General features: G+C 43.5%; 1 protein-coding gene across 1 annotated transcript; it reads right to left on the bottom strand.

Moving 5' to 3' along the window:
• Positions 1 to 626: 626 nt before the first annotated feature.
• LOC124257311 (tectonic-3-like) lies at positions 627 to 19,626 on the bottom strand. Its single transcript, XM_046691345.1, has 14 exons — positions 19,279 to 19,626; positions 18,445 to 18,565; positions 16,289 to 16,395; positions 15,131 to 15,270; positions 14,603 to 14,705; positions 14,183 to 14,301; positions 7,427 to 7,508; positions 6,223 to 6,401; positions 5,833 to 5,958; positions 5,467 to 5,543; positions 4,547 to 4,690; positions 3,792 to 4,068; positions 3,048 to 3,188; positions 627 to 2,160 (listed from the first exon to the last, which is right to left on the bottom strand). Exons 1-14 carry the CDS (start codon positions 19,553 to 19,555, stop codon positions 1,906 to 1,908), a joined length of 2,148 nt encoding a protein of 715 aa, XP_046547301.1. The 5' UTR covers positions 19,556 to 19,626; the 3' UTR covers positions 627 to 1,905.
• Between the last annotated feature and the right edge of the window lie 65 nt (positions 19,627 to 19,691).

The raw sequence follows: 19,691 nt of genomic DNA on the forward strand, positions 1-19,691 counted from the left end.
CGTCAACACCGTATGCCGTACGATATGACAGGGTAGGGTATAAATACATGCGTCTTTTACATGCGTCTTTAACAAGTTCGTCATTTGGGATAGAGATTTCTACCCGTGAAACAAGTTTGTAACTGTCAATATGCTGGATGCTGGTTTCCTGTAATTTTTATTGGAAGCAGAGCAAGAGTACGAGTTGGTAGAGCAAGAAAGGAGGAAGAGAACAAGAACTTGTTGGGTGAGAAACTGGCTCAAACCTGAGAGGCGAATAGCTATGGGAACAGGAATGAGAACATGCTGGGTACTTATAGAAATCTGGCCAGGACGTGATTGCTACTACTATTGTGCCTCTGGAAAGGGAGTGAGACATGCTCAACGTTCTGGAGCACCTTCCGTCCCTAGTCCGACCCAGCCGATCCATACAGTTCTTAAACAGACTGTAAACAGGTGTCACTACGTTGTTCGCACACAGTTCGAGCGGGTTGAACATACTGAGAACGAGTTTGGTGTGATGGGGGTATTATGCCTTCACTGTTTTCTCAATCACTGCTCCATGGGTTGAGATGATTATTTACTGTCTGCTGTGACTCCACTGCATGGAGATATATGGACACAATAACGAGAGAAAATACACATTCAAAGTAATAACATCATTTATTCAGAGATTACTTACATCCAAACACTTGCAGATGTATTCATCTTGGAGTTGGACACAGTGCTGCTACTGGCACAGGCATGTATCAAACACAAGACAAAATACAACCAAACAAATAATAGTAGTTAAAAAGTTTATAAATATCTCTATACATAATATTTACTCCAAAGAAGTCAAAGAACGTGTGACTCTTTAACATTACCATGGTAATTAGTAAGTCATGATGAATTTACTATAGAATATGAAGGAATCAGCTGTTCTAAAACTCTGTAGAGTAGCATAACTCTATTCTGTGCTATACAATGTGCTATCTTATAGTAATGCCCAGGAATACCATTTTTTGCTAAAAGATCATACATAATTTTTTTGGTTTCAATGAAATGGATTGTATACATGAGGTTGCAATTTAGACCTATGCCAAACTTGCTTTACTCACTTAAAAGACATTTGTAGTTATAAATAATAAAACCAGCATACCCCAACCTCTTAAAGATCCACTTGAAACTACTGTGTATTGTTCACAAACCCACACAGTTTCTGTGTAAGTCTGCACATGGTAATTCTCAGGGCTTAATGAATGGACGGAATTATGGGATGAAAAAGTGAAAAAATATATACAACTTGTCTATGAAACAATCATACATCAATGTGTAATATAATAAAATACATATATACAACTAAAATTATATATTACAACTGGAATGGAAGGATTTCTGATATCCATGATTATGTTTTAAAGTGAGGACTCACAAATGCAAAACAATTTATTACATAGGCAGTGATCTCTTCACAATGTCATTTATAATTAAATAAGATCAGGGTATGAAGCTCCCAAAAAATTCAGCCTGACCATAGGGCTGGTTAGATGTAAAACTTGCCAGCCCTCACCAAAACTTACCTGCCCACAAAATATATTCATATACATGTCTAAATTTTAACCCGACCGGCTGGCAGGTGAATTTAAGAATCTGGCAGTCTGTGTTGAAAATAACCAGTCCAGGGCGGTCGGGCAGGTAGGTATTTCGAACGCTGATAAAGAGATTAAACTGTCGTTCTACATTCATTATATACTACTCAACTCCGGATAAGGGGTTTATAAGTTTTCATTTCTTCATTCTAAGCATATGATGCCCATACCCATATTAACATCTCATGAGATTTCAAACATTTTTTTCAAACACTGCCTGCGAAGTATGAATTCATGAGAGCATCAAACAATATTACCAGTGTTCAATTATATACATCCTTAAGGTTCATAAATGTTACAATTTTATGTATAACCTCCAAACTAATACACTAACAAAACAATACGCTAACAACGTGATATCCCCCTGATGTCTCGGTGATGCGCTGTCCAGGAACGGGTAGAAGAAGTCGTACGGCACTTTGGCCAGGAAGACAGGCCTCTCTGCTTCGTAGGGGATAGCAGGCTGGGAGACGTCAATGAACGAAACGGAACTAGAGATCTCGATCTTCTGGGTGAGTGTGGACCCGGGCTGGCAGTAGGGTCCCTCACACTGCAGGGCAAATACAGGTCAGATTACAGTGACAGAAGTGAATTGTTTTGAGCGCCACTGCTCACACAGTGGAATTTTCGGAGAGCCCAGAACAATAATGAACAGCCTCTGTGTCCCGCTGGAACTGATGGGACTGTTTTCAGTCTCTGATTTCCCAGAATCACTGTATGCTACTGTCCATTTTGGAGTACACGTTTTGTTTTTGGACTTTAATACCCAAGCAGGATTTACACTATCCCTCAGTGCTTGACCTGATGGCCATTGTCAGCAGGTTTAGCCAAAATTTAAAGCAAACTGTTCTATGACTCAGAGAAAAGTAGTAACATGAGTATTTGTAATAAACATATTGTCAAAAACTGAATAAGCCAAAACAAACTATTTGATGGATTTTTATCCACTACCCCACTACCAAATACAACCCCCTTGCATTATCCTATTGTCTATTAGGGGTGTCACGATACACCAATCTCACGATACGATACTTATCACGATTTTAAAATCACGATACGATACGTATCGCGATACATAATTTTCGAGCCTTTTCATAGCATTACCTTACCGGCAACGTACGTGCTCGCTGATTGGTCCATCAAAATAGTCTAGCCAATCACAAAAGCTGCTAGTTTCCAACCTATTTTTTAAGTAAAGCTAGCTACATCTATTTATCGGAGCGATCTCGTATAATTTTACTATCAAGACTTTGAAGGAGATGGATATAGCATAAAAATTTGAATCGATAAAGTTTTAAAATAGGAATCGATACACGCAAGCATGTATCGCGTATCGTATCGTCGGTAAAAATGTATCGATGCATCGATGCATTCGCGTATCGCGACACCCCTATTGTCTATAGTACCAACAGACATCAAAGGAGACTCAGAACTCACCCTGAAGAACACACTCTGAGGGGCATCATACAGGAAGGAGATGCCAATGATCTTGGGCTGTGGGTTGACAAGGGAGCCGACGTAGGCGTACAACACCTGGATGTGCATCCCCAGAGACAGGAAGCAGTTGGAGCCTGTAGCCTGGGTAGGATCAGTCAAGCATCAGTAGAAGTAACAAACTAGCTTCTTTACCCATGAACATCTGGGTTACGATTGGTCTTTAGTTACCCATGCTTGTTTTAAGTGGTGACTAACAGGTCAGGATTGCTGACCTGATTGACACATGTCATTGTATCCCAAAAAGAATGATGCTCGAGATGTTGATCACTGGAATATCTGGCCCAGACTCGAATATTTACAGATGTCTACCACATAGCTGGAATATTGCTGATTGTGGCGTAAAACTAAAACTTACTCATTCACTATTTGCCCAATCCTACTGATTGTCAAACTTACCTGCAGTTCCTATACATATAGCTTCAGTGGTGTCAGATTCTGGCATGTATGGGAATGGGACATCAACATAAACTGTGTTACAACAACATTCTTTTGTTGCTAAACGCCACAGTCAGCAATATTGCAGCTGCAGGATGCTTGCTTGGAAAAACGTAGAGCCAACAATACAAACACTGATATTATAAGCCATGCACCAACCAAGTCACAATGCCACATTCATTTATTTGCCTCCTATGACCAATACCAGTTCCTTGGGAAATATTTTAATTTATATCCTGGAATCTCCACAGGGTTCCAAGAATACATTAAAATGCCTAGACGCTTGAGGAGTCCCTGAGATGCAAGCAACTTACTGCACTGAGAGTAGGTCGGTTCTGTACCAAGATGGGGGGTCCAGTCACCCACTTTCTTTACGTCTGAGTTGCCGAAGATGGCCACGTAACGGTCAGTGGCGGGGTAGGCGCCTGTAGCAGGGTCATACACCGGCGCCGTGCTGCCCTCCATGGCATTGATGATGGCTTGCTGTATCATCTCACAGTTGTTCGTCACATTCTCCATGGAAATCCTGGAACAAAGAACAGTGTCTGCTAACAGAACACAAGAATTTAATCGGCTTGTATCTTACAAGACACTTTAATTATGAGTTCTCGAGGGATTCTGCAGTCGATGAGACATTTCTTCTTGCCCACAGCTAAACGAAATTGCATTTTGTATTGTTTTGACAGACCAGTAACATTTCAGCGTTTTGGGGTTCTACCTGAGAATCTCAGTGAAATCTATCAACATATTGTGACCAACATACAGCTGTTGTAATTTACTGATATCAAACAAGATTTATCCCATTTCTGATGTTTCATACATTTGTTGCATAGTTAAAAAAGAAATAGTGTACAAAGGCTGATGAGATTTGGGCAATGGTACTTAAATCAATGTCCTACAATATTTAACAAAAACAGTAAGGGCAGCTTTATCTCTACTCCTTTACTGCATCAAGGAATCTCTGAATTAAAGATGCTTATTCTCGTGGATGAAGAATGACTCACTGGATGAAGCATCCCGAACGTGCATCATCCTTGAACTGGACGGAGACCCTGTCCCGACTGGTGTCTGTGATACAGTTGCCGTTTGCTGATGCTCGCACCAAGGTCAGCCACTCGTCACGATTGGAGTTCAGGAGAATTTCCTGTCTAGATCGGTCAAGGTAGGTAACTGGGATGTGACTGATTTAGGGTGCATCTACCTCGCTAAAATTAGCTCATTTACTCTGATGCAATACCTCTGAGGATCTGAGACACATCTGACTTTTGAACCTCAAGAATATATTGTGCAGTTCCAAATGCAAAAACAGAGAAAAATTCCTTGAGATGTTATATTATCCTAGATACTTTCTACATCATGTCATTTCTGAGCACCATGGTACCATAAAGGTTGTACTACTAACAGTCCATTTGTGTTCTATGGCACGTCTTTTGCTTACATCAAAACGTCTGAACCAGTTTGGTAAACTGAAACCAAACTGGTTTAGATGACATCTGATTGACCCATGCATCCTTCATTTTAATGGTGTGGTCAGTGTTTGCTCTGGGTTCACCTGATGCAACTTTCATGTAGATAGGTATTCATGTGAGTAAAAGATGACTTTGTAATTATTAAATTCTCAACCAGACAATTCAGTGATTGATATTATGACTGTCTATCCTTATCTGCTGTTCGGGAGGCAGTGTTATCTGCTGTGCAGCTATTAAGACAATTGGGTGATGTTACCATGTTATGGAGTCTGACGACCTCACCCATTTGATTACAGCGACACTTTGTTATCCCAAGCTTTGGTTTAACTCTGTAATTTTAAGCAACTGCAAACTTATTCTAACTGTACATTATGACTTTAATGATACACAATGTATTTCAAAACCAGGCAAGGATACACCACATTTCCCTCCGTGTCAAGTGTTTCATTCAGCACTCCAGCCATGAGTGGCGCCCCCTGGATATAGCCTGGATTGCCACTCCGGACAAAGGGGGGGGATCGGCTTCACTCAACTGACAAGAAAAGGAAGACATATATCAAGGAACCAAGCTGGAGGTATGAAGTTATGGAATCCAGATATCATTGATCTTTTTGCTCTTGTTTAATGTACTGTAAAATAACATGCAGAGGTGCCATATCACCATCATCATCATCATCATCATCATCGTCATCATCATCAGGACCTATTGAAAACAGGAGTCTCCATGGGAACTTTGATGGAGAAAGCAAGCATTCTTGATCATACCATTAGTACACGTTTTGCTCTGCCTCATGTCACAAATCATGGCACTGTTTACCTACCCCTCTGAAGGAGCTTGAGAAGCGCTGAGTGAAACGCTGGTTTGCAGCGGGAATGTTGGCCAAAGTCAACTGAGCGAAGACAGAAACGATGCCCGATGTTCCATTATGGATGATCCGATAACTGACCTAGAGAAAACAAATACATAGTTAATCTAAAACTGCCAGGATCACTATAAAGTGTTCGGTATCCAGTGTTGCCGGGCACAGGGTTTAAATAAGAAGTGGAACATTTGTTGCCGACAGAAATATGAGAATCTCAGTTACACTAGAATGTAGGTCATGAAAGCCTTTTCACCACATTTCGAGTCTCTCATCCTTGCTATTCCATGTTAAAACCTCAATCACTGTTTGGTGATAAGACATCATTGGATAAGGTATGTAAGAACGAACCCCAGCTACAGTGTTGTTACACTGCAATCCTACTGCATCCCAGGCAGGAACAGGTGGGGTGGTGACACCACAAGGGGAGACAACTCCATCAGGCCCCTCACACAGGACAGGGTCCAGTTCGACTGCCACAGTGTAGGTGTTGTTATACACATCAGTCACCCCGGACAGGTCCACCGCAGCTGGAAGCAGAACAACCTAGGAGGTGAGGTGAGGTGAAGTGAGGGGTCAAGTGAGGTGAGGTGTGAGGTGTGGAGAGGTGAGGTGAGGGGTCAAGTGAGGTGAGATGTGGAGAGGTGAGGTGAGGTAAAGTGTTGAGAAGCAGGGTAAGGTAAGGTGAGGTGAGGTGAGGTACAGTGTTGAGAAGCAGGGTAAGGTAAGGTGAGGTGAGGTACAGTGTTGAGAAGTTGGGTAAGGTAAGGTGAGGTGAGGTGAGGTACAGAGTTGAGAAGCAGGGTAAGGTAAGTTAAGGTGAGGTGCGGTGAGGTGCAGTGAGTTAAGGTGTTGAGAAGCAGGGTAAGGTAAGGTAGGGTGAGGTGAGGTAAAGTGTTGAGAAGCAGGGTAAGGTAAGGTGAGGTGAGGTGAGGTACAGTGTTGAGAAGCAGGGTAAGGTAAGGTGAGGTGAGGTACAGTGTTGAGAAGCAGGGTAAGGTAAGGTAATGTGAGGTGTGGTGAGATGCGGTGAGGTAAGGTGTTGTGAAGCAGGGTAAGGTAAAGTAAGGTGAGGTGAGGTAAAGTGTTGAGAAGAAGGGTAAGGTGAGGTGAGGTGAGGTAGTGTGAAGGGGCATGGTGAGGTGAGGTAAGGTGAGGTACAGTAAAGTGTGAAGGGGTGTGGTGAGGTGAAGATGTGTACACTTGTTAGTGTATGATGACAAGCAGTCGACCATGTGTTGGCCACCGAGTCTGACCACTGTCTTGTTCATTATACAGCAGACACAAAGTACATCTTGAAGAAAATCAGGTTGAAATAAACACAATGAAAGTTATTCCATGGCACTTGATTGGCTAACTAAGCAATGTATTTGTGGGTATGTTTCCATTAAACCCAAAGGAAATAGGCCATGGCAACTAATGGTCAAGTATGTCCAGTTTAACTGACAATATAGTGGGCGGGGCATTCATTTTTTTCATTTATTGTACTAAACCCACAAAAGATGTTGAAGTGAATTCTTAATTAACAGAGACATTTGTCAACAAACACACATACCTGTGTTAAGCGATTGCAGATATATTGTGTCATTCCGGAGGGAATCATTCACTGGGGTGTACCGCTGGAACAAGGCAGGCGTCTGAAATGCAGAACATTGGGATGCTACAGTTGGACATTCAGTTGGACATTCATCATGGAGGCACGATGTCCTGTGTACAGCAAGCTTACAAAACCTGAAGAGTACTCAACACCTATTTACAGGTGATTGAGTAATTTGAAAATTTTAACTATAAATTGTATATTTATATACTTATCCTATCTCACGACTTGCACCTCTCTCTCTTCATTCGACCATGAGTGGAAACGAATTAAAACTTTGCTCCAAGGCCTACCTTGCCCCTCTCCCGTGCTGTGCGTGCCTTCTGTGTCAGTCGTGCTCACTAGTCCATGACAGCACGAGGCATGCGCAGTCCTCACCCACGTGATCACCTCACATACTCATTCTCGATCTTGGAGCCATAAAAGGACAAAACCGGAACGGTGGTAATCTATGTAGTGGGGAGGTAGGGAAGGACTTTATCTCGTGAGATAGGATAAGTATATAAATATACAATTTATAGTTAAAATTTTCAAATTTTTAAACTTATCCTATCTCACGACTTGCACTTATCCCACGGTAGGAAGGTGGGTCATAGATTACCCGAAATTCAAGCGATAACAGCTAAGTGTTATGCCCAAACAACCGTAGGGAAGCAACTACAAGGTAGGCCAATAACTACCAAGTTACTACGCATGAGGGTTAGTTCGAACCCATTGACTTACTAAGCACAATTGCTCCCAGGGACCGGGATTCCGAAAGCAATGTGGTGTTCAGTCACTACCTTCACAAAGTGAAAGGACGAGCTTAACGAAAGTGTAATCAGTCGATCGCCACGATTTCCAAGGTACCCCGTAATAAAAGTCTAACGACTAGTATCGGGCCAGCCCCTGCTTCAAACAACCCCCACAGACACCGCCCCGAGGAGGGTGAAAGAGAAATTGAATCGGTAAAACTCACAATTTTAACGCTCAGTACCACAACATCATCTTATGACTTCCATTACTTACCACAATAAGATCACATAGATGTGTATAGGCACTTAGGAGCATGAACGCCACGGCGTAACACTTCGAAGGACTCACTTCACTGACTTAATTACTCCGTGGAGCAGAGGACAGTAAGTGAGGTGGCGACTCTCTGTAGTCTCAAACAAATGAGAGGAGAAATCTAAATCCCGGAAGACGTAAATCAGAAAAAGTATTTCAGATTTATTCAGATTGTACACAAGCAGAAACGATCGCGACTTGGGATCAACTGCACAGTGGGATCCATATAGCATCGGAGCACAAGGAAGTTCATTATCTGCGATGTTGTGCCGCTGATAACTGCTGGGCAAGGATGAGTGGTCCAAACTGATGAAGGCCTTGAATACCCGTCACCGACACATCTCTGAGGTAATGAGACGAAAAGACTGTGTCAGATCGTCAAAAACAACCCTCCATTATGGCAGTTAACGAGCAGTTGCTATGCAACGCCATAGTAGAAGCCAATGCCCTGGTTTCATGAGGGTTGACTGCCGTAGGTGGTGGCAAACCGGCAAAAGTGTAGGCTCGTAGTATTGTAGCTCGTAGCCAATATGAGAGTGTTGTGCGAGAGACTTCCGCCTTGGAAGCAGTAGACAAGGGTATAAACAGTCTCTTACGCAGACGGCGGCGCTCTTGCGATGCTTTAGGTAACGCTACGAAGTGTAACACTTCGGGAATGACTCACTTCACTGACGTAATTACTCCGTGGAGCAGGGGACAGTAAGTGAGGTGGCGACCCTCCAGCGTCTCAAAAGCAAGACCTGCGATGGTCAGTTCGAACCCATTGACTTACTAACCACAAGTGCTCCAGGGACCGGGATTCCCGAGCAATGTGGTGTTCAGTCACTACCTTCATGCAAGTGAAAGGTTGCAGCTTAACGAGTGTAAACAGTCGCATTACCACGATTTCCAAGGTCTGACGACCAGTATCGGGCCAACCCCTGCTTCGACACAACCCCCACAGACACCGTCCCGTGGAGGGTGAAAGGGTAATTGAATCGGAAACTCACAAGTCCCAGAAGAATCGAAGACACAAATCAGAAATAAAATTCTGAATTTTATTCTGATTGTACACAAAGCAGAAATGATCGCAACTGGTGATCATCTGCGCTGAAAGCTGATGGTTGTCCCGAGTGCCGAACAGGCGATAATGACAATGCTGAATTCCAATTCGTTGTGATGAAGGGCCCTTTCTCCTGATGACCACTGCTAGGCCACTTGATGGAGAAAGTAAGCGCCCCAGCTTGCAAGATGTGCCAACGAATAGGTGTTGAGTCGGTATGAAGGGCACCCTTGAGACTCCAACACAAACATTCCACTTGTTGAGCCACCAACAAAAGACTGAATGTAGTTGAGCGGGAAGACGAATCAACTCCCTGGGGTTGTCGTCCCTGATGTATGGGCACAGAACCATCTGAAGAGGGCAAGCTGCAGCTGGCCCCTGTAAGTCAGCACTTGTGCCGATGCCAACCACCCTAGTAACTTCTGCCACTGGCGAAAAGGTGTGGGTTGGACCAACACTAGTGGTGCGTTGCACTGAATCTTGTCCCACCTCTCCTGGGGCACAAACATCATGACCTGGCGTGTTGAATATTGTCCCAATAAGAAGAAACAGCTGGTCGGTGTTACCCCTGATTGCTCTCGAATTTAGTCGCCATCCTAATTGCGGAGCAACTTGATGATGAACTGTCTGTGGAAGGGAAGGAAGGACGACTGGATCCTGCTGGGCTTAAACTCAGTCGTCGATATTGTTGTCAATTGTCACGCCGACAATGCAGGTAGCTGGTTAACAGAATGGCTATCTGAGTAAAACCCACGGGCTGCGCGATATGCCCATACAGCAGGATCCTCCATTGGTATCAAGGACGCCCCATAAAAGTAAATCGAAGATACTTCCAATAGTCTGGATGTATCCGGATGTGAAGGTAGGCGTCTCACAGGTCGAGGGACTGACTGACTGACTGAGTTTAGTTTTACACCGCCTTTAGCAATAATCCAGCAAAATCACGGCGGGGGGCACCAGAAATGGGCTGAACACATTGTGCCCATGTGGGGATCGAACCGGGGTCTTGGGCGTGACGAGTCAACGCTTTAACCACTAGGCTACCCCACGGCCATCGCAGGTCGAGGGAAATGAGAGGTCTAACCACTCTTGCCTCTGACAAAAAGATATCTCCTGATATAAGAACGTTCAATAAGTCGAGCAACTACGTCAGTTCTGACGGAGTGCTCAATGTAGTATGTTCGGCGCATGGAGATTGTCAGTCAATCTACAGGAACGTTCACATTATAAACAAATTGTAGAAATTCGTAGGATCGGTGACCTCAGGAACGTTTCTTTTGGCCGAACAAAATAATTGTGCGCCAGGTGGAGTGATATAGGTAGTAGATCGCTGCCTGGTGACAATCCTTGCATAATGCAGTGACCTCTGAACTCGGTGCTTGACTAGGCAAACCGTTCATGGGTGTTTCTGTCCGTCACCCTCAATAAGCAGTCTCTCTCGACTGGCTGTCAAAATCCCGACACAGTCACTCTTATCGGAATGGCAGCGTTCGTTGTTACTTGCATTTATAGGCTGGACTTGGTATCCGATTCGTGGGACCAAGAGAATTCTGCAAGGGCACTTCATAGTCACTCTAATCATCAAAATTCCGGTAAACAAACAGTAGTCCGCCATTTGCAAACGTTACACACGAGTGACAGAAAATACGGACAACCTGGTCTTTGGTTAACCGGGCGAGTCGCAACCCATAAATTCCCGGGCTGAGCTATGCTGGCTATTTGACAAAACAGTGCCGGTACCATGCGCAAGAACTTCATCCATTTGTTATCTGTCCAGAAACTTGCTTAACATGTAAAACAAAGGGACGAGCCGTCTGCAACAATTGCACCAAGGGATACACAAACATCTACACCGATAGGGTAGAATCGTTGAACCGAATCATTCATCAAAAGTGAAGATCGGATGGTAGATTAAATCTGGAATGAGATGAGCTCCGGTCACGGAGGACTCTTGAGAACTGGGATCGCCAGGCCGTCAAGTGCCGAGCGTGATATCTCTAGATGACTGCGCTACTAACAACACATGTAAATCAAATCGGCATGGTGAAGCACATAGCTACTACCTCTGTACATTGATCTTGAACGGCCAGGTGAACTGGTTCGACGATAGGGAGCTTTCGACCTGGTGAAACGATACGAGCCGGCTGGTAAATCAGTTCAGGGTGGTGAGCCGGAAAGTTGACGTGATCTGAATCAGTCCGATGTGATCTGAATCGTGACTGATCTGGATCGGTTCGGTAATCCGAACCGGTTAAAATGATCTCAGCTGATGGAGAGATCTAGAACGCTCAGATGAACCAGTGAGGCGAGGTGAAATGTTCCGCCGAGGTGAATCGTTTTCGTTGCTGTGAATTGAATCGATGATGTGAACTGTTTCGGCGATAAGAAACAGTCTTAATATTATGGCAAACTGAGTCAATGTCGTATTCACATACGGCGTGGCGAAATGGTTCGGTCTGGTGAATCCATTCGTGTATGGCGAACCGATTCGGTGTGGCGAATCGGTTCGGTCTGGTGAATCCATTTGGTATGGCGAACCGATTCGGCGTGGTGAACCGGTTTGGCAATGTGATGGTACGGTCTGGTGAAACCATTCGGTATGGCGAGCCGATTGGGTGTGGTGAATCCATTCGGTATGGCGAACCGATTGGGTGTGGTGAATCCCTTCGGTATGGCGAACCGATTGGGTGTGGTGAATCCATTCGGTATGGCTAAACGGGTCGGTCTGGTGAATCCATTCGGTATATGGCGAACCGATTCGGTGTGATTGACGAAGTAGATCGGATGTGTGAGTCAACTGGCAACACAGAGCGTCTTGATGAGGCGAAACCACGAGAAGACATCTAATGATGCGCCCATAAAATTATCACCGTTCGACATGGGAAACTGCGGACGACGAGCAGTTAATACCGGTCGTTAAAAACGGGGGTTTGTCGGGTGATCAACTGTTGAAGTGTAACGAGCTCTGTCTGCCAGCCATCGGGAGCAAGTATGTCTACATGCTCTAAAAACGTCCTTAATAAGGGAGCACATTCCCGACAACGTTTGCTCCAGGAACATGACGATTGGGGATCCGAAGAAGTAAATATTGTTACAGTGTGCGCAAAATTACGCTACTGAGTCTAGACTGACAAGACGGGATATCCTGATTCACCTAAAGTGAATGAGACCGACTTCGAGAATCACTCTGACGAAAACACACCTTACGGCTAGGTGAACCGGTTCGAAATGGCCAACCACCTCGACCAGGCGAGACTGAACGACTACGGGGAATCAAAACGCTGATGGTGTGTCGAACTGAAACCTATGTTGAGGTGAACTGAGTCGGGAATGTGAACCCGTTCGTCCTGGTGAACCCCTTTGAGTACGATAAACAGTACGGCCAGAGGAACCTATTCGACTACGTGAATCAGTTCGATCAACTGAACTCATTCGAGGATGTTCTGGTGAGCCGCCTCGGCCGTGTGAGCCGGTTCGGCAGGGTGAGTCGGTTCGGCATGGTGAGCCGGCTCGGCTGTGTGAGTCGGCTCGGCGATGTGAGTCGGTTCGGCAGGGTGAGCCGGTTCGGTAAGGTGAGCCGGTTCGGCTATGTGAGTCGGCTCGGCTGTGTGAGCCGGCTCGGCGATGTGAGTCGGTTCTGCAGGCTCGGCGGCTCGGGAAAGTGAACGAGACCTAGAACGACTCTTGCCAGCCGTGGAAGAACGCATTCGAACCTTCGCACCAGATGGTGATTCAACTCGTGTGGGTGAATTGTTCCGGTTAGATGAAACCGTGGAATTAGGAGAACGGGTACGTTCCAACCGCGCCGATCCCCGCTTTGACGATGAATGCTTAGAAGTTCTCGAAGTCTGTGATCGTTCCGAAGAAACAGACCTACGAGATAATGTAGATCGCAAACTGGGTGAGGGAACCTCCCCTAAAAGCCGTCTCACGTTCTCAGATAAATAGGAATCTGACGAAGCGTCCATAAAATCTTCGTCAGGCGAGACGGCCGATTGAGAACGGTGAGCAGTGAGGGTGGGGCGATCTAAGCATTGTTTCTTAGCGGGAGATGGACCAGACCCCGCAGAAATAGTCCTAGCCCTATCTGCCAAACGTCTGGCACAAGCACGTTTGTAAGATTTAAACGCCTCAGTAGACAGACCTGAACACTTAGGACAGCGTGTGTCCCAGTCACAAACACCCACACAATCAACACACGATGTGTGAGGGTCCCATGCCCAAAATACTTTATTACAACGGACGCAAAACTTCCGTTTACTGGCCTTAACAGGCTTAACCATTTTGAGCAATTCTCAGACGAAAATTTTTCACGTCCACTCAGTGGAGCGACAAGAAAGAGAATGAGTATGTGAGGTGATCACGTGGGTGAGGACTGCGCATGCCTCGTGCTGTCATGGACTAGTGAGCACGACTGACACAGAAGGCACGCACAGCACGGGAGAGGGGCAAGGTAGGCCTTGGAGCAAAGTTTTAATTCGTTTCCACTCATGGTCGAATGAAGAGAGAGAGGTGCAAGTCGTGAGATAGGATAAGTTTATAAATATAGTGTATATGGAAACCTGTGCAGTACTGATGATGCTAGAGTTACTGTGGTAACTGATATAATAAATACATCCACTTACTGTGACCACCCTGAATCCCTGGTAATAGGTGTTAGCACTCAGTGCCAAGACACTCGTACATTCTGTGGCCAGGTTGGACAGAAGACGCACACAGTCATGGGACTCATCTAGTAGATAGGCTGAAACACAATACAGTCATTTGATCATCTGAAGACTTCTTGAAAATATCTCTACTGATAAATGAACACAATACTCCATTTCACATGAACCAATGAGAATGACCGCATCAGTCATTGAGTCAATAAAAATAGTGTACCTGAATAACTGGACTCCTACAAAAAGGGATGAAATGTGTAAACACAGATCAAATTGAATTTCTACACAGTGTTATGAAACTTAAAAAGCCAGATAAACAAGAGATCACCCTGACATTGTAAGACATGTGACAAAACCCAGAGTTATCTCCCTTGTGGAACTCACCCATTGGGTTGCCATCAGCACAGAACGTTGATGACAGTGACTCCGGCAGTCCTAGCTTCCCCTGCGCCTGGGTTGGAAACACTGTGTAGATTGAATCCCCCGACTGGAACAAAGATATGTCATATACCGTTAAATGAAAATTTTGCACAGGGCCTCTTATAGCTTTAAATCTAGGGTCAAAATGTTACCTAAATTCTAAGAGAAGGCATTAAATGCTTTCATGAAGGGGCTACATGCCATGTATTAGGACCCAAGGGACCCCTTTAATTGACTAACACTCCTCGATATGAAGCATCCTTTCCTTCATCCTCGGACATCAAGGATGTTATACATGTTATACATTCCCCACTGATAAACACCCTTGACATATTTCACATAATAGCTCTTGATGTGTGGGCTACAATGTTATTTCAGTAAAATTACAGTCCATGATTTCTCTTCCGGTTAAGCCAAGAGTTCATCTTATATTTCTTTCATGGTCTTTTTCTATTTTAGTCAAGTTTTGGTAAGGATGTGTTCAAGTGTTACCTGGTAGTAGTCTGGGTAGGATGTTGGAACAGGCGACGCCTGAGGCTGGAAGGTGAAACTTCCGTAGTCGGCCACATACTTGTTGAACGTGGCATCAGTACTGACCAGGGAAGGGTTATAGTAGAAGTTTCGCTGCGCTCCTACAAACACCAACAACAACTTGTACTCCAGTGTAACATGTTATATTTGGGACTAAACTTTCTCAGTAAAGTCCAGATTCTAGTACTTTTAGGTCATTGAGTCCCATCTGGATTTGAAACCACACTTTCAGAGTTAGCCACATAATCACCTGCACACCAGTCACCATTCTTCCACAAAAAGCTATAACTAAAACGTACACCAGGTCGGAGATCTAACCCACTAAGCCACCATTCTTCCACAAAATGCCATAACTAAAACTTACACCAGGTCGGAGATCTAACCCACTAAGCCACCATTCTTCCACAAAATGCCATAACTAAAACTTACACCAGGTCGGAGATCTAACCCACTAAGCCACAATTCTTCCACAAAAAGCTATAACTAAAACGTACACCAGGTCGGAGATCTAACCCACTAAGCCACCATTCTTCCACAAAATGTCATAACTAAAACGTACACCAGGTCGGAGATCTAACCCACTAAGCCACCATTCTTCCACAAAATGCCATAACTAAAACGTACACCAGGTCGGAGATCTAACCCACTAAGCCACCATTCTTCCACAAAATGCCATAACTAAAACGTACACCAGGTCGGAGATCTAACCCACTAAGCCACAATTCTTCCACAAAATGCCATTACTAAAACGTATACAGGAGACTGCAGTCTTTAGTGCACTTATGTCCATTCACTGGTTTGGGGTAAGGCAACATTGAACACTCTTGTGTATCAGCTTGAAGTGGGAGGAAAACATGGTGTTGATATGTACAAAGATATCTGGGAAGAAAACCATGAGTATGGTGATGACACTGACAAATGAGAATGAAGGTGAATCTTTATTTCAAACCACAATCACAGGCTACTGGCATGACTAAGGGAAGAAGTCATCCTTGACAGTGATTTTGCATGAGAAAGAGGTTCTTCTGTTTCATCATCTTCTAAAAGCAATTACTGCATGACAATCAGGCAGTGTCAGGAAATTAACTGAACTGAACCGATAAATGTACTGATACTTACGATTATCAATATATATGCAGAAGAGGTTGTCCGAGGTCACATTTGAGAAATAAGGAGAGTTTTCAAGAAGTATCACTTGTTCTTGAAGGCACAATCGGTCATCAACACTGGAAAGAGATTAATTGATTTTCGTACAACTCAAACAGGCAATGCTCATTATATGGCAGTACGAATATCTATACTAAGAAAATGCTTCCTTCAGAAAGTTTTGATAGTTTACAAACAGGAGCGCCGCTAAGGTAGAAACGTCACCTATTGTGTATTGCACTTCTCACATCCACAGGACACCGAATGTCTTCTCAAACGATTTTATTCAGGACCGTACACACCGCATGCCGCTCGAGAGAGACGCTGTCACAGGAGCAAGAGTGAACTAAGGGACGTAACTATACGTCTCCACAGATGAATAAAGGGACGTAACTCTGTACGTCTTAACTAACAGAATACAATATAGTGCTAATGCACTGGTGGAGGGTTATATACATACTGCAAGGATAAATAACAGTGAGTCACTCGACTTAGAAAACCTCCAGTACAAGACCCCAACAAAGATTTATAGCTGGAATATTGCTGAGTGTGGCGTTAAAACAACAAAGCAACTGACCAACCCAACAAAGATTAAAAGACTGATTCTCTACAGGGGTAATATTAATTATAGAATAGAGATAGAAACGTGATAAATGCTCTGAATCATCAAGAATGAGGTATCATTATTATAATGACAATCATCATTGATTTTGGGCCTTCAGAGAATTTGGTGTATGACAGAATTTTTAAATGTGTGATACAATTTTGATTTTTTTCTTTGCTCAAATTCTATAAATTGGATATGAACCAAAGCTAATAAGATTATAAAGAAAATATACAGGGGTGGAAATAACCCATTGCCCGACGCCCGAGTCCAGTGTTTTTTTTCTGTCGGGCAAGCATATTTGTATATCACACTGTACCAGTGTCCAGTTGACTTTCCAATGTTAATTATGTTGTTTATTTAAAAAATCAACAAGAAAATCGGCGAGTATAGTGGAAAAATTATCAGGGCAAGTGATTTTACTTGTGCCACTGCACCGGAGTACACTAGCAATTTTAAAGTTATTTCCAGCCCTGATATAATGGAATGTTGGAGATGAACAAGGAAGTGTAAGCACTGGTAAGTGAACACAGTGAATTCAAGACAATTCTGCAAAACAAGCAGATCTCTGTCTGTTGAATGATACATATTATTTACCAGGTACGTAATGACTGGTTTCCACTCTACCTGTCTACATTCAAATTAAACTGTAATATGTTCATCATGATTTTCTATGAAACAAGATGGGCAATTAATTGAATTATTATAAATATGTCACTGATCATCATCTTTCACTTTATCTGCAAAATTAACACAGACAATTATTATGATCTTGATCACCTATCACATTCCTGTCTATAGGCGGATCCAGAGGGGGGTGCAGGGGTGCACAACCCCACTTTTGTCCTGAAAGTTTATCAAATGACAATTGAACTCTTGGGAAAATGAAGTGTGCACCCCCCCCTCCCCATACACACACACACTTTCTTAAAAAGGCGTATCCGCCCCTGCTGTTTAAATGCTGAAAAAAATCACTGCTTCCCTTTGATCATTCTCAGATAACATAATGAGTAAGCTGATTGTGAAGATATGTAGGAGTACTAGTATAGGTCCATCTCCTATTCTCACGGTAAACACGTTTTCTGCCGAAATCGCCAATGCGGGACACTTAGTGGTTGTTTACATCACCGACTGGTAACCAGGAAGTGGACTAAGTCTGTGAGTGATCAAAATCTTGCAGTGTCACGAATATTGGGGAGTTTTTACCAACTTGGACATATCATTACTTTTTCCCGCCCTTTCAGGCAGGATTGCTCTTACAAAGTTACATACACTCAAAAACGTTATTTCCTGGTAATACCGCGAGAATGGGAGAAGCCTTGTTTCGTCAATGGCGGATGGCATTGTTTATCACCAGGCTCACGAGTGGTAATTCACCTGATGGATCTGGCAGCTGATAGAAGTAGATGTAAGAGGAGAAGGCCCTTCATTTAAAAACAACAAGCATTAATACGATAAGAATTGTTTGTGTTATTTTTTCAGCCGATATCCGTAAGTACCGCGAGAATAGGAAACGCCTTCCTACCTGTATGAAAAAGGTAGACACTGGCTGAAGGATAGCCTATCATCAGCTGAGCAGTCTGTGTCACAACAACAGTTCACATCACAGGCATTGCCGGTAAGGTCACAAGGACATGTCCCAATATCTGAAAAATCAAGAACTGGTGATGACATGGCCTCATCCAATGGATGACTTCAACTTACAGTTGTTCTCAAGGTTCAACTTTTTGATCTAGGCGGTGTGACATCAGAACATTTGTGGTTTGATTCCCATTACGTGACTGTTATATCTTTTGGGGTATGATATGAAGACTGGACAATATAACTGTATACTGGGTGTAACTTATATAGCAGTAATTGGCCCAGGCAGTCGACTCAGGCTTCACAGATCTTGTGTGCCTCTTCAATAATTCAGATCAGTTGTGTTAGAGCTAGGATAGCCTACCACCAACTCTATCGTTTGCCTTTGGATCCCCTTTCTGCTCATGCACCCCTTTATGATCACATTCTTTCATCAGACTTGGACTTTGGTGGAGCAAACGGTCAAAATGCTCATAAAAGCAAATTATTAAGAGTTGATAACTTGATAAACGAGCACTACATAGTTTTGATTTTTGTTTTGTTCTGGTTCTCCCTTGGACCTGTGTCAGTAAGGTTTAGGTTAATTTGATAAACTCATCTGCTTAGCTTCAATATTAAAATGTTTTATTCCATCATGTCCACACTCATATACTTCATATGCTTAGGGACACCGGCAAATTTACATTCTGGTCATATTATTATACAGTGGGCGCTATGGGAAAAACACCAATACAATAAGTATCAAAGGAGGGTAAAAATAAAACACATAGTGAATGACCTGTGTTTGCCGGTATTTGCGATGGTGGTTGTGTTGGCGCGGGTGTTGTAGTCGTTGTTGGGGCTTGCGTTGTTCCTGGTGTAGAGGTCGGCGGCGTTTCTGATGTGCTTGAATCGTTTGACGTTGTTGCACTAGTAGGCGTGCTCGATTGCGATGTAACCAAAGATACAAAACAAATCAAAGAAACAAATACCACGATAAAACAATTCGTCAGCAACGAGCACCTGCTCGCATTCGAGTGAGCCGCCATGATGTAAACAACAACGGGAAGAATCATGGGAAATACCTGCGCAAATATTTTTTTCAATAAATTAGATATTTCCTATCATATTAAAGATTTTACAAAGACATTACATGATGTGTTTATAAGCATAATATGTTTCACACAAATCCTCATCGGGTATCCGTATGTC

The sequence above is a fragment of the Haliotis rubra genome, unplaced genomic scaffold, assembly GCF_003918875.1.
Source record: "Haliotis rubra isolate DU_JTF1 unplaced genomic scaffold, ASM391887v1 Scf658, whole genome shotgun sequence".
Lineage (NCBI taxonomy): Eukaryota > Metazoa > Mollusca > Gastropoda > Lepetellida > Haliotidae > Haliotis > Haliotis rubra.